General features: G+C 45.5%; 1 protein-coding gene across 1 annotated transcript; it reads left to right on the forward strand.

Moving 5' to 3' along the window:
- Positions 1-6784: 6784 nt before the first annotated feature.
- Sftpd (surfactant protein D) lies at positions 6785-15127 on the forward strand. The gene is made up of 7 exons (XM_005348569.2): positions 6785-6980; positions 10592-10708; positions 10943-11059; positions 11343-11459; positions 11856-11972; positions 12960-13043; positions 14751-15127. Exons 1-7 carry the CDS (start codon positions 6785-6787, stop codon positions 15125-15127), a joined length of 1125 nt encoding a protein of 374 aa, XP_005348626.1.
- The last annotated feature ends 963 nt before the right edge of the window (positions 15128-16090 follow it).

The raw sequence follows: 16090 nt of genomic DNA on the forward strand, positions 1-16090 counted from the left end.
GAGTTGCCACTCATCTAACTTGGAAACCTAAAAGCAAACCAAGGGCCTCTGACGATCAACAAGAGCTCTTAACCACTGAGTTGGCCCCTAACCACAGCCCCTAACTAACTATGTCCTGTAGGCAACGGGTGTAGAATGCTGAGTTTAGAAGATGAACTTTGAAACAGATTGCTCAGGTGATACCATGATTATTACAAAATGAAGATATAAAAAATCATAATCTTTATCCACTTTTGTAATGTTAAGAGCCAAACCCAAGATGCAAAGCAAGGACTCTACCACTGAGTACTTCCTCAACCCTTACTGTTCACAGAACCTTGCCGTGCAGTCCAGGCTGACCTCCACCTTTTGATCTCCCTGCCTCAGACTTCTAAATGCTGGCACCATAGGTATGTGCCACCCTGCCTGGCCTATGGTTAAGTATTAAATATTAATGTTATTGGGTATAATTCATATGCAGAAAATGTGACCATAAGGAATGGACTGTTTGAAGAGAATTGACTAATATATAGCTATCTGTATATGAGACCTGAGAAAACTTCTGTAACCATCACCACATCCATCTGGATCATCCCTTTACAGTACTGTCCTCCAGCACTGAGGCCCAGACCCACTATTCTGTTCTCTTAGTAAAAAAGGCCTGTCTGTTTCCAGAGGTTCACATCATTATGCAGAATATCCTCTTGCTTATTATTTTAGTTAATTACAAAATGATCGGATTCATTGTGCTGTGCATTTTACTCAGCCTGTTTCTGAGGTTACTCATGTTGTACCTGCCAGTAGTTTGTCCTTCTGACACTGCTGAGCAACATTCCATTGCTTCTATAAATAACAATTTATCAGTTCATGAATTTTGGCTTGAGTTGTTTCCAGGATGAGCAATTAATACAACTAAAAACTATAATCCAGCTCAAGTTAATGTTCTTGTAGATTAAATAAAAGTTGATTACATTTTTGCAGCCATTTCCCATCTGGTGTTCTAGTATCAATTATCAAAGTATCTTGCCACCTTTGAATAAGACCAAATGAATAATACATATTTGGGGTCTGTTTTGGGACAGTGTATTTCACTAACTTCATAGATATCCTCAGCAAACTCTCCATTCTAATTACTCTAGCTTTATAACGAATCTCAAGATTATCACAGGAGCTCAGACACTCATGTAGAAGACTGTAGCAAGAGGTTTTCAAGTTTGAAACCAGTTTGGGTTACACAGTGAATTGCAGGCTAGGTTCAGCTATACAGTAAAACCTTGTTTCAAAAAAAAAAAAGAAAAAGAAATGAAGAGAGAGATGAGAAAGAGAGAGAAAGAGAGAAAAGGAGGGAAGGAAGCGAAAGAAAGAGAAAGAGAGAAAGAGATAGAGAGAAAGAAAAGAAAGAAGGAAGGAAGAAAGGAAGGAAGCAGAAAGAAAAAGAAAGAAAGGAGGGAAGGAAGGAAGGAAGGAAGGAAGGAAGGAAGGAAGGAAGGAAGGAAGGAAGGAGGGGAGGGAGGAAGAAGAGAGAGAAAGAAAAAAGAGAAAAGACATACCAAAACACACAGATACAAACAAACATATCTTTTAAAGTATGTTCTAGACCGTCTGTACTTTCATATGAATTGTAGAGTCAGGTTAGTTTCTACATAAAATTCACTGAGATACTGATAAGTGTTGCATTGACTCTGTGGTTCAATTCATGGAAAACTGAGTTAGCAATGTCAAGTCCTTTAGTTCACAAATATACCTATTTAACATTTAAAATATGCATATAAGTTTTTATAGAATTTCAGTGTGCCGAGCTTGAATTCAAATACTTGTTATTAAATGTGTGTAACATGTAAATGTAATTGCTTTTTGTATGCTGGCCTTGTATGTGGTCACCTCAGGAAACTGTTAACTGAAGCATGATCTTCACGACTTCCTACACTCAGTGACAAGCAAAGACAGTTTCATCTCTTTCTAATCCAGTGTGTTTTTCTTTTCTTTTTTTTGACAGTTTTGTTGCTGTTTGTTTGTTTGTTTGTTTGGGGTGTTTGGTTTGGGGTTTTGTTGTTTTTGTTGTTGTTTTATGATTTCTCTGTGTAGTCCTGGCTGTCCTGGAACTAGCTTCGTAGACCAGGCTAGCCTCAAACTCACAGAGATCTGTCTCCCTCTGCCTCACAAGAGCTGGGATTAAAGGTGTGCACCACTACTAGCTGACTGCATTTTTCTGTTTCCATGTCTTGTAAAAGTGGCAAGGATCTTCAGGAGAATGGTGAGTGTAGCTGATGACCAGTCCAAGGGAAGGCAGCACTTTTTCTTCAGTATGTGGTGCTGACTCTACATCTTCCATAGTGTCTCACAACTACAGTACGATGACCTCATTCAGGAAACTGACCTGGGTCCAGTGCTACTCAGGAATTCAAGACCTTTATTCAAATTCTATAAGTTTACCCTCTAATGTTATTATTCAGGTCTAGGGTACAGTCTGTAATCCCACATCCTCTTTAGTCATTATGTTTCCTTAGCAGTTTCACTTGGCACAGCTCATGGCTTTGACCCAGGTAATGCGTTATTTTTCTTTGTTCCGCAACATGGGCTTGTCTGGAATTTCATCAAGTTTAGACCAAGGTTATCCAGTTTTGGCAAAAGCACCACAAAATCACTTCGTGCCCCCTCTCAGCGCATCCTGTCAAGGACTGATGTCACAAAGTCAACACCGTGATGTCAACTTCTGTTTGTCATGGCTTACATTTTGTTTCTGACATGGAAACATTCATCCTACCAACCGCATGTACTAGGGGTAAATAAGTGAAGTATAGGCACTGTACAACACATAAGCAAGCCCACAAATTGTAAGAGGAAACAAGTAAGGTAATAAGCGAAAAACGATACCTCTGACCAGGTTCTCAGAGATAATAAAATTCCAGACCAAGACAGCACCTGATAAGGGGAGGCCAACACCATTCTCTGGGAGTTTTCAATACCTTCCTGGGTCTGAGTACCAGCACTTAAGTTTGGAAAAAAAAAAAAAAACACCTTGGTTTTTACAGTGTGGCTGCTTTCCATAGAGCACCTTCCTGACCAAAATGGAGTTCAGAGTCACTGGCCAGTTTGCCGGGAATGACTGTGGGAGAGATTGAGTTAGTTGGTTGTAGAAATGCAAGCACTTCAGAGAATTACTGATAATCTTAGTGCTGTGGATACTGCCATCATTGTCTTCACTGTCAACTGTACTGACTCCCTTTCCCTTCCAGAGAGGCTGTAGCCAGCAGTAAATGGTCCTGGCAGACTTGGTGTCTCCCTGGTTATGTGTGTTGTGTGTGAGAACTTCAGCTGTGTCTGTTGTAATTCCTTGTTTTCTCCCAAAGATATAAATGTCCAAATGGAGTTTTGATTCAAAAGAAAAATATTGCCCTAACTCTAGGATCAGGAGATAAAGTCACCTTGACCTTGAGATATGTGGAACTTGAAAAAGCAGAGGGGGAGGGAAGAAGGTGATTTGAAAAAGTCTTCAGTCATGGGAATCTGGAAGCAAATATAGCAATGACAGTAGAATTGACAACTTCCCAATAGAACCTGAAAATTAAGAGCTGCCGAAAGGGTTGTTAGCACTGAATAACAAGATTTCAAGGCTTCCCTCTAACAACCAGGGCAACATACAAGTCAAATACTTGCTAGGAAGATAGAAGAACAAGGACCAAGATGCCACTTGCTAAGGAAAGTTGATGCCATGGAAGACAAGTGATGAACTCTTATAGTGTTCACTTCCAAGCTGCTGCTGCCTGAACTAAAGTCCGCATATCTGGCTGCCTTTGCAGCCTCCTTGTCTGCCCCACCCTTCCTGGCTATGCCAAGCAGCTCCCAGCTCTTTCTCAATATCTAGGCAAGACTTTTGAAATGAAAGGGGGAGTAGACACAGCCACGGATCCTACCTTTGGACAAACACAGATATGAACATGAAGGTTTCCTTTTTCTTCAATCATTATAGGCTATTGTGCAACCTGGATGGGCTCTGGACATCAGATTCTTAGACATCTCCAATAGCCAGACACTGGGGATGCCTCCTCACTCCCACAGGGTAGAGAGGTCCCTGGCCAACAGTGTAGCACTAAGGGGCCAGGTGTGCATAGTGTTGGGTATATTGGGGGTTTCCAGAGTGTAGGTGGGGTAAGTGTGAGTGAGTCAACAGGAAGAAAGTGTGTGTGTGTGTGTGTGTGTGTGTGTGTGTGTGTGTGTGTGTGTGACTTTTCTCAGAAGACCAACGCTGGGCGGCTCTACTTATAGGGCTGGCATGAATAAATAGTGGGTAACCGGCAAACAGAGGTTCATTTGCCTGGAGCACCTGGGGCCGAGAAGAAGCGATCTGTGAGTGTCCCTGCCTCCCATTTCCTTTCCCTATCTGCTGTAGATACCCTTTTGTCCAACTGGGCTATTTATCCCACTGATTTTGAGTAAGGGGAATCTAGGTTTGGTTCTTGATCAGGAGTTGTGGGGGGTTGAGGTGGAGGACATAATGAAGGTAAAAATATCCTCTTTTCCTAGGTCACCTTTCTTGGTTTGGTGGAAGATTTGCTTTCTGAGTGGGCTTAATATGGATTAATACTATGCAGTGTCTCCCCAGACTAACACAGATGGTATGGAGACTACAGGTGGAATCTTGTCATGGTTTCCAATTTCTTTTTTCTTTTTTCTTCTTTTGGTTTTCCAAGGCAGAGTTTCTCTGTGTAACAGTCCTGGCTGTCCTGGAACTAGCTCTTGTAGACCAGGCTGTCCTCGAACTCACAGAGATCCACCCGCCTCTGCCTCCCGAAGTGCTGGGATCAAAGGTGTGCACCACCAGACAGTGGACACCAGAACTAGGCTGGGATTTTAAACTCAGGATGTTGTCAATAGCACAGAAGCAGGGACAAACGGAGTTCTCTCTTAGCCTCAAGTGTCTATGAAACAACAAACTTAACTGCACAGGGTCTCTGATTCGCTGCCACCCAGCATTAGGAAGAACCACTGTCCTCAGTGAACTCTTACTGTGGAAGCACACAGACTGGGTGCTCTGCCCTCTGGTTCGACACACTCCATTCTCTCCCCAGCTAACTTGCCTGTCTCCGATCTGAAAGCCTGTGGGTCTGCTCCCTGCAGGCTTCCTTCATGCTCAGGTGAACAGATGGCAAAACAGAGGGCCTTTTGTCTTGACTCTTCCTCAGAATGAGGCACAGGACCCTAAAGTTAAGGTGGCTCCAGGTCACGGAACAGTGGCTTTGCTCTGACTTGGGCTTATCTTTCAGTACTGATAAAAGAGCCTCTGCTAAAACAAGGGTAATAAAGGGGCCAGTGAGTTCAATAAGGCATTTCTAGGGAGTCCCAGGAGACCTGAGGAAATTGTGAATGAGAAATGGACAGAAGTTTTAGCCCATAACCACCAGCAGGTGGAGAAGTGCCTCTCTGGTGGGGAAGCCCTGGCATTCATGGACCCCGCCCCTGGTTATGGTGAACCGCTTCATTGTTCCGGCCCCTTTGTCTTTGTGCCCAGCCAGTGTACTACCCACTGGGTCCTTCTTCTCTGAAAGGAAAGATGTTATCAAAGTTTGGATCTTGACTGTCCCCTGGCATGAAGACATACATGGTTGCCAGCCTTGTGGCAATACTAAAAAGTGCTGGTCATGTTGGGAAGATAAGCTCTTGAGAAAGGTGGCACAGGTACTCTGGGTAGAGAGTGACCAAAGTCTTGCACCCTGTGGCTAGTTCTTAGCCAGACTAAGGCCCTTTCAAACAGTGACTGGATACTTTTATGAATATCTTCTCTCTGCTCCTCCTCAAAGAGCTCCCCAAAATGAATAGACTACTACCTAGAATGCCCCCTTCTCACACAAAGGCTTTCCTGGATCCCTCCCCCAGATGGTCCAGTAGGCTTCTGGGTGTCTCTGGGTCTCTCCAGCTGTTAACTTAATATCTATGAAACTTTCTCTTTTTTTGTTTTGTTTTGTTTTTGTTTTTCGAGACAGGGTTTCTCTGTGGCTTTGGAGCCTGTCCTGGAACTAGCTCTGTAGACCAGGCTGGTCTCGAACTCACAGAGATCTGCCTGCCTCTGCCTCCTGAGTGCTGGGATTAAAGGCGTGCACCACCCAAGATAGTGTTTCTTTGTGTAGCCCTGACTGTCCTGGAACTAGCTCTGTAAATCAGGCTAGCTTCCAACTCACAGAGATTCGCCTGTTTCTGCCTCTCGAGTTCTAGGATTAAAGTCGTGTGCCACCACCGCCCCAAAACTCTTTAGTTGTGTTTCTTCTCAAATCGTCCTCATGGACTTGGTGCCTGATCCAGGAATACTAAATTGCCTGGCAAGCACACAGACACACTCCAGTCTGAGCTCAGTGCAAGCATCTAGAGGCACTCAGACGCAGGTGTATTTATGGACCAGTGCTGTGAGCTGTTGGTGCCGATCCAGCTAGCAAGGGAGATGATACTGACGTGGCCTCAACTGAGGTGAGCCAGTTGTCCCAGCATACAGACAGAGAGAAAGGGTACCAGGAATGAGAATAGTCATCAGTGAGGACCATTAGACACAGGCAATATTCTCATCGGGCTCCAGGAGATAGATAGACAGTATTGCCAACCCTTACCAGAGTGCTAGTCAAACAACTCACTCCCTCAAAGTCAGAATATGTGCCTACTCCACAGACTGCTTTTGGAGTCTTACTGTCTTACTGCCCTGGACCCTCGTCTTCGATGGTGGGCATGGAGACTTCTCATCTCCAGACTCATCGGTCACTACCTAACCCACATTCTAGAATCATCATCACGTCTTTTCACCTTCTCATCCCTGCAGGCCATGCTGCACCTCCTGTCCATGCTCGTTCTGCTCATGCGGCTCCGGGGGAACGAGGGAGCAGAAGTGAAGACTCTCTCGCAGAGATCCGTACCCAACGCCTGCACCCTTGTCATGTGCAGCCCCGTAGAGAATGGCCTGCCTGGCCGTGATGGACGGGATGGGAGAGAGGGTCCTCGGGGCGAGAAGGGTGATCCAGGTAGAGCTAGGATCAGGGGCTCAGTCTGGTGGGGTGGAGAGGGGGCAGGAATGGGACCCAACCTCAGGTGCTCTGTGATGAACCTGGATGTGAGCTTCTCCCTTCCAGGGAGTGACTTTCCCCATGGTGTCCAGGCTACCTGCCAAACACATGTTTTTTTTTTGGATTCAACATGTGTTTCCTCCCATCACTCAGCCGACCTGATGCCTCCCTTGGGATCTCTGGATTCTGCTTGACCCAAGAATGGGTAAATCACTGATATTGGGCTTAACCTCTTGGGCCCTGTCCCAGCAGTTAGCAATTCTTCATTTTGATTAAATGGTGCCTATGTGACAGGTAGTTTAATATTTAAACTCCACTACATACATCCACAGTCCTATAAACAGATCTTAGTGGCAGGAGCTGCCTAAGGCATTACAAGGGAAGATTGGAATTCATGAGGTTTTTTTGTTTGTTTGTTTTGGTTTTTTTTGTACAAATCTGTTCTTGGATGGGTTCCCACTTGAAAATCCATTTAATCCTTTCAAAAGCCACAGGGAACATACCAAATTTCTTTAACACATAAAGTGGGGGATGTTAAAATTGAAAGAACACAGGCTTTTTCACTAGAGAGATCTTGACTACTAGCTGCTTCTCTGTGACCACGACACTCAGAGACACCTACTCAGTGCCACAGTCTCAGTGTGCCTATCTCCAAGTGAGAATAAACAGCGTGTGCCAAATGACCCTTGACAAATGATGGAACCAAAGATTTTCTTTTATATTGAGTCTTCTGGGTAAAGTTCCATTTTCCTGCTGACTGGGTTGGTGAAGTTTTGATGGGGTCAAGTACCTTGTTTCGTATCCCAGTTTGCTTTTAGTTGGAAGAAAGACCATGACGCTTAGAATAAATTCTGTCTCTAGGATACATGGGTAAAGGGCAAGAGAAGATATGTCTCAGGTAAGATGCAAAGGTGTGAACGGGCTGGGGTTTGAGAGCCACGGGGAGAACCAAACAAGAGGACAGGGACCCAGAGTGGCAGCTTGTGCTCTCAGAGATTCCCATGTCTCTCTTGATCCCAGAAGGAGCCATGGATTGACTGTTAGGGGATCCCTTTTTTTCCCTGCTCCCCTCCCCCCTCGGAGTGAATGTTAGGGTATCCCTTTTCTCCCCCATTCCCCTCCCCCTTTCCGGGTCTAAGAACTGGCCTCATCCACATATTTTTCCTGATCTTTGGTTGAGCCACAGGCAGAGGAAGAGCTTAAGGCAAAGAGTGGCTTTTTTATTTTTCTGGCTCCTCCATTCCAGTCACTCACTCCCTGGGCACTTTTGATGGCTAATCTATTTGGTAGATTTTGAAGCCCAGAATTTGTTGAAAGGGTCAGTTGGGGCTTAAGAAGAGACAGTCTTGAGCAGGAGATGTGGCAGGGTGCCAAGGATTAGGTCCGTGGTCACTGTAGCGAACCCTCAGACTAGGAGATGTTCCATCTGAGTCAAGGTATGTCTGTCTTAGCTGGGTACATATGTGATGTGGCTCAGTCACGTAACCCCCAGTACTTCACACATGGGAAGAAATACAAAGGCCAGTTCTTCCAGAAAATTCACAGACGCCCCATCCCACCTGCACTTATCGCCCTGGGAAGGCCTCTCTTGTCAGAGAGCAGTCTTCAAACCTGGAATTTCATCTGTTTTCTCTCTAAAATAATCTACATAGGGTTTAGTCGCTACATCTCTTCTAATCCTGCTTCCTCTGAGGACATGGTGTGCAGGGCAGTACTCTGTGAGGAGAGAGCTCTATCGCACTTTCTCTTCTTTTATAGTTACCCACGTGCCATTGTTTGTTATGAGTCTCTTGAAGACCACACATACAAAATAGTCCAACCTGACCCCTCTTATCCGTGCCCTCCCTTGCCAACTGCTTTGACTAATCACTAGTTCACATTCAGATTGGTGTATATTTTAGTATCCACAGAAAACAGAACATGGGACACTTGTCTTTCTGTGTCTGGCTTTATATGATGTTCCTTACAACCACCTACTTTTCTAAAAATGATAGGATTTTATTCTTCTTTATGCCTGGATAGTATCCCACTGTGGATATATACCGCTTTACCCATTCATCCATCAGTAGGCATCTAGGCTGTCGGCATATCTTAGCCGTGGTGAATGATGCTTCAGCAAATATGGGTGTGCAGGTGTCTGTTTGGTTTTTTGATTTCATATCACTTGAATATATTCCCAGGAATAGTAGGATCATATGGTAATTATAGCTCTAGTTTTTCTTTAGAAAACCTAACACAATTTTCCACAACAGCTATACTCATTCATCTTCCTGTATGAAGCTTCCCTTTTCTCTATATCGTCCCTACCAATTGTTGTTTCTGTGTGTAATACACACACACACACACACACACACACACACACACACACATACATACATACATATACATGGGCTTTTGAGATTTAGAAATACGTTCTCACTGTAGCCCTGGCTGACCTGGAACTCACTATGCATACCAGACTGGCCTCAGAGATCTTTCTCCTGAATGCTAGGAAAACACGTGGCTTATTTTGTTTTGTTTTATAATAGCCATTCTAACTGGGGCAAAATGCAATTTGATTATAGTTTGTATTTACATTTCCTTGATGGCTACTGAAATTGACATTTTTTAAAATTACTTTCTGATGTTTTATTTCTTCTCCTGAGCAGTCTGCTCAGATAATCTGTGCATTTTTAAATTAGATCATTTGCTTTTTATTGTTGCCTTTCTTAATCCCTTAAATATACTGGCTCTTAAAGCTTTGCTATGTGAATATTTGACAAGTGCTTTGTCCCACTTGGTGAGTTGTCTCTGCACTCTGTTGGGTATTTCCTTCACTGCACAGAGGCTCTTTAGTTTGCTATACTCTATTTTTTTGTTTTTGTTTTTGTTTTTCGAGACAGGGCTTCTCTGTAGTCTTGAAGCCTATCCTGGAACTAGCTCTTGTAGACCAGCCTGGCCTCGAACTCACAGAGATCTGCCTGCCTCTGCCTACTGAATGCTGGGATTAAAGACATGTACCACAACCACCCGACTTTTTTTGTTTGTTTAATTTTCATTTTTGTGCACTCTTATTTTTAAGTTTTTACTCCTTGTGAATCAGGGGCTCTTCACAAATAAACAATGATCAAGTAGATAACAAGTTTATTGTTATTATAATAAACAAGTTATCTATGTAGTGCAATTTCTGATTCAAAAAAGTAAAATAGTTGACTCTCCTTACACACACTCCCAATCCACTCTCCCACATATACACACGCAGTTATATACATGTGCATATACATCTGCACACTTGTCCTGTGGTCACTAATCAATCAGTGCTGACAGAATTCCTTCTGCTGATACAGTGACCTTGGGGCAGGGGCAAGAACACTTCATAGATTGAAGCTCTGCTTGAATTCACCTCCAAGCCAAGGATATTTATTTCTTCTAAGTGGGGACACTGATTTTCATTTTGTGGGTCACCAAAGTACCAGGGTATGTGACTATAGGCTGTCCATGCTGAAGAAATTCCAAAGACTTCGTCTTGTAGACATTTATCCCTCCTGAGCCTAGGACTAACTTAGGATTCATTTATTTTGTTTCTATAGGTTTGCCAGGACGTGTGGGACTCTCGGGGATGCCTGGCCCTGCAGGTCCAATTGGACCCAAGGGGGACAATGGCTCTGCTGGAGAACCTGGACCAAAGGGAGACTCTGGACCACGTGGTGAGCCATGGGTTATGTTATTTATCTGGTGCCTACAGCTACTGCTTCTATCACAAGGCTCTGCAAGTGGCAGGCACAGAACCTGTCCCAGGAATAGGGAAGGAGGATGCTCTGAGGAAGACACTGTGTCATTTCAGGATGGACTATTGCCTCTTTGACCTCTGACATTCATCTTATCCACTCCCACTGCCAAAGGAGTCAGTGTCACTGACAGCGCTGTTCGTTTTCTGCCAGGACCTCCAGGACCTCGGGGTGTGCCTGGACCAGCTGGGAAAGAAGGCCCCTCTGGGAAACAGGGGGACATAGGACCTCAAGGCATACCAGGTCCTAAAGGAGAGGCTGGGCCAAAAGGTAGGTGACAAGTGTGTCTAGCCAGTGAGGCAGAAAGGAGGAACGATAGTGGAGGCCCTAGGTGTGACCCGAGGCACTGTGAAGACGTGCACACCTCTCTCACATCTCGCTGCGCTGACAGAATTTCTCCATCACCCTCCACAGAGGAACCCCAGGCAGCAAAGAACAATGTTCCCAACTCTCTACCTAACCCCACAGTTCTCTGAAAAGGTCTCCTGCTGAGGAAAGCGTGCACACTGAACATCTTCTTCCCATTGTTTCTCACTGTTCGTTCCCATCTCAGGAGACATAGGTGCTCCGGGCATGCAAGGATCTGCGGGAGCAAATGGCCCTGTGGGCCCCAAGGGAGAAAGAGGTGCCCCTGGTGAGCCAGGAGCCCCTGGGAATGACGGGGCAGCAGGTAAGTGATGAATCTACGGGGGGCTGAATGGAGTTCCACTGTGTCTCCCGAGAGCTGCCAGGGCCTCTATCCCCTTTTCAGCTCACCCAGTAAGTCAAAGCTAGGATGTGGAAGCACCCTGCTTCCAAGGAGGGTGAATGCGGGGTCTCTGGGACTGCTTGTCTGTAGGGAGAGGGCTGTTTTAAGGCACGGGGAGTCTTTTTCATGGATTATGTACAGACAAAGTTGATTGCTGTGTCATAAGAACAGCCATACACAGAGTGGGCATGTGTCTGGGTTCTGGGGGAGCCTGTATGTGAGAAGGTTACATAGCCAGGATTAGGATAAACTATGTCCAATGAGGTGAAAATGCTGGAAAATGGGCACACGGCTCAGCCATTTATTCTTGGATTTCAGGCCCTGCAGGAGCTGTGGGTCCACAGGGAGCTTCAGGACCCAGAGGGCCCCCAGGACTCAAGGGGGACAGAGGTACTCCTGGGGAAAAAGGAGCCAAAGGTGAAAGTGGACTTCCAGGTAAGGCAGAAGCTTCAGGTACTGGGACCCCCACACACACTGTGATGTAGCATCCTTCAGCTAGGCATGGTGACCTCATTAGGACAAGTGGTAAATGGAACTTAAGGTCAGCAGACAGGTGGAGGGCCAATTAGGTTCTGGCTTAATTATCTAAGTCATATGGGAAGGCAACTTGGTAATTTCTTTATCTGACCATGGGAAATGGTGACAACAGCTAACTTCCTGGTTTATAGGTCAGGCTTGTGTATCTAACCACCCAGTGGGTGAAAAATATATAAAGACTGTGTATTTCTAGTCTTCCTCCCAAGAATATGGTTGTCATGATATCTCCTGTGGCGGGATGCCATCTGGTTTGGCTTGCCATCTGGTTCAGACTTAGTTTAAGTTCAGGGCCTAATTTAGGGACCATAAAAAATCCCTGAGCAAAAGTTGGGTGTCATGGATCATACTTGAAATCCTAGTACTCAGAAGGCTGAGACAGGAAGATCCCTGAGTTACATGTCAGCCTAGACTACATTAAACCGTGTCTTGAAAACAAACAAAAACATTCCAGGGAGACGGATCAGCCAGGCGAAGTGATAGCCATACAGACATGTGTTCCAGTGTTCAGGTCCCCAATTGTGAGTGGCCATGGCAGTCTGCCTGTAATCTCAGCCCTATAAGGGCAGAGATGTGAACCCTAGAGCTAACTGGCTAGCTAGACTAGTCTATAATCAAGCAGGGTGTTCAAGTGAAAGATTCTGCCTCGATATATAAGATGGTAGGTGGTGGAGGAAGATGTCCAATATTACTCATGAATTACATGTGCATACACATGTAACATACATACATGTACATCACACACACAACAATATTTAGAAAAAAAGAAAAACCATTCACAGCTAGAAGCTGTTCATGCAGATGTAAATCTTCTCTTGAACCCGAGATGAAGTTATTCTCAGGTTTGCAGCATAAGCTTTACATTTCCCTCCTTTCCTTCCTCCACAGATAGCGCTGCACTGAATCAACAGGTGGAGGCCTTAAAAGGCCAACTACAGAATCTAGAAGCTTCCTTCTCTCGCTATAAGAAAGGTGAGTTCCTGGATCCAATCGAAATCTGTCAGTGATGTGTTCTGGTCCTTTTTTGAGCTGGGGTTCCTCATTTGGCTGAGCTTTGCTCTAGGTCTATTATGGGAATGAGCAGGAACTAAGTCTAGGGCTAGACGTGCAACTAGAGCCGCACATTCAACATCCATCAACACACATGAGCGCCAAGTGTGATACAAGAACACACAGACTTACACACACATCAAGACAGATAGACAGTCCTTCCATGTGCTTTGGATGATGAATAGGTATATCCGTGTAGCATATGCAAGCTCAGCCAGGATCATAAACCCTGTGAGACAGCACATGAGTACTACACTACTTGTTCAGAGCTGCTCTAAGTACCATCCTGAGCCCATGGAGGCTCCTCCCCAAGATCCTTCTACAGACAATCAGAGAAGAACAGTGTGTTGGGGCACAGCTTGGACTGTGCCTCACACTATAGGACCTCTCCAGAGTACAAGCCCTCTCCAGAGCCCCCGAGAGTCCTTTGCAGACTTTCAAGCATGGGTACAAAAGCCACAGGGATGGGGACCCATTGAGTAAAAGAGATGTGATGTGTTACTCAGATGAAGTTTTGTGATGTGACCCACCACTTCAGAGTCAAGGAAGTGACAAGGGAAGTGACTTTGTCTTGCCTCAGGTAGTCATTAACAGCTGGTTTGATTCTGATTTGAGTTTCACCCTTAACCCCACTCCCAATTTCTCTGAACACACTCACCTCTCAGAGGTACCTCACCCACTCTCTGGCACTTCTAAGGCCAGGAGGCTGAGGCCAGCCTGGGACTTGACACAACTCTCAGGTGCTCCACTCTTTCTTTGACTGTTCTCCAACTCCAGCACACTTCTCTCTCTCTCTCTCTCTCTCTCTCTCTCTCTCTCTCTCTCTGTCTCTTTCTGTGTGTGGGAGAGGTTGATGTCAAGTGTTCTTTACCCCTTTATTGGTTCATTTTGTGTGTGTGTGTGTGTATGTGTGTGTGTGTGTGCATGCATACCTTTTGTGGCAAAGTGTACCACGGGGCTCACCTGGAAGTCAGAGGACAGCTTTGTGAAGTCAATTCTCTCCTCCTACCTTTATATAGATTCCAGGAATGGACTCTGGTCACCGGGTTATGCAGCAAGAGGCAAACCCCTTTACCTCTGAACCATCTTTCCAGCCTCTACTTGTCCTATTTCGTTATTTATTTTTTGAGGCAGGATCTCTCATCTCACTAAACCTGATGCTTACTGTTTTAGTAAGGTTGGCTGGTCAGTGAGGCCCTCCATGCCACCCTAGGCTCCCCCCGCCTCCACTTCCACTGCTGGGGTTCCAGACTTACCTATGTCTAGCTTTTCTATGGGTGTGGTGGATCCAACCTCAATTCCTCATATGTGTGTAGCAAGAGCTTTATGTATTGAGCCGTCTCCTGGCCTGTGTCTGAGATTTGGTGTCAAACTGGTGGCCTTGTATTTAATTTCTTTAAGCTCCGGTAGGCTTGCTTGTGAATGGGGGGATATTGCACCCACTCACGGGGTACACCATGAAAGTAAGACTCCTCTGGAATGGAGTGCCTTTGTCTCATCACCTCTGGTTCCCTAATACCCTTCGTGAGAAGGTTGGGAGGAGGCTTCAGCTCCAGTAGAAATTCCTCACAGCCCCAGAACTGTAGCGAGGAGCTGTCCCCCTTCAGCTCACCTTCATTCCTCTTTCAGCTGCGATCTTCCCTGATGGCCGAAGCGTTGGAGACAAGATCTTCAGGACAAGCAGCTCCGAAAAGTCTTTTGCGGATGCCAAGGAGGTGTGCAGGCAGGCTGGAGGGCAGCTGGCCTCCCCACGTTCTGCTGCTGAGAACACCGCCATACAGCAGCTGATCACAGCGTACAACAAAGCTGCCTTTCTGAGCATGACAGACGAGCGCACAGAGGGCAAGTTCATTTACCCCACAGGAGAGTCCCTGGTCTATTCTAACTGGGCTCCTGGGGAGCCCAACAACAATGGTGGATCAGAGAACTGTGTGGAGATCTTCACCAATGGCCAATGGAATGACAAAAGTTGTGGAGAGAAGCGTCTTTTTGTCTGTGAGTTCTGAGTCTCTAGGGGTGGAGACGGGACGGTACTGGACCAGGAGCTTGGCCACTGGGGTATGGCTCATACCTGTGTGTTGCCAACATCCTAATAAAATGTGACTACCTGCCTAGCTTGGGTTCTCTGTAAAAATCAAGCCAAAGGCAGGGTTATCACAGACACAAATCTCAGCGTAATTTGTATGGATGCCTTCCCATGCTGAAAAACTCTTAGGAGAAAGAGAGACCACCCTGTTTTCCCCATTGTAGGGGATGAAAGTCCATCTCTATGACCTGCCACAGAATGTGATGCCTTCTTCTTGGCCCTGAGGCATTTTTAATCTTCAGCTGTGTTTGGCTTGACTAACAGCATCCTCCCTAAACTTTCCTATTTGGACTTTCTCCACCCTTGCCTGAGGTTCCTGGTGTCCTGGCTGCTCCTGATGGCTTTGTCTTACATACCTATTGTTCTCCTTCACCATCTAGTGGGTACACACAGGCCCTAGATCTGTTTTCATTCATTCCAGCATGAGATCACCCTAACTCCTGGCTTCATTTTCCATATGTGTGCCATTTCTGGTCAGGATTTCTTTTTGATGCCCCCAAACTAAAAAGTGGTAGGCTAGAGACCTCTAGCTGCCTGAAAGCCCAGCAGAATGACCAGGCAGAAAAAGTCTGTTCCCCTACCTGATGTCATGGCTACACCTAGGATAATGTTCCTCAAAAGCCCTATCAGTGGGGCTGAGAAAGACCTCTACACCATTGTAATCTCATCTGGAATCTCGGGGAAGTAGGAGCAGAGGGGCTAGCCATGCTCAAAGTCATCTAAGGCATCTGTTGCCAGACATTTCCAGGGTATTCTATCCTTACCACTTCAAAGACAACCTAGTTAATATTCCTCGTCCATTTTAAAGTTTATTTTAATTAAATGTATATAAATGTTTTACTGGAATGCATGCATGTGAACCATGTGCATGCCTCTTGGTTCT

Source organism: Microtus ochrogaster, chromosome 6, assembly GCF_000317375.1.
Source record: "Microtus ochrogaster isolate Prairie Vole_2 chromosome 6, MicOch1.0, whole genome shotgun sequence".
Lineage (NCBI taxonomy): Eukaryota > Metazoa > Chordata > Mammalia > Rodentia > Cricetidae > Microtus > Microtus ochrogaster.

Coding starts and splice junctions, on each gene's coding strand:
- Sftpd (XM_005348569.2), top strand. CDS start 6,785: ATGCTGCACCTCCTGTCCATGCTCGTTCTGCTCATGCGGCTCCGGGGG. Junction 11,060..11,342: donor AGGAGAGGCTGGGCCAAAAG/GTAGGTGACAAG, acceptor TTCCCATCTCAG/GAGACATAGGTGCTCCGGGC. Junction 13,044..14,750: donor CTTCTCTCGCTATAAGAAAG/GTGAGTTCCTGG, acceptor TTCCTCTTTCAG/CTGCGATCTTCCCTGATGGC.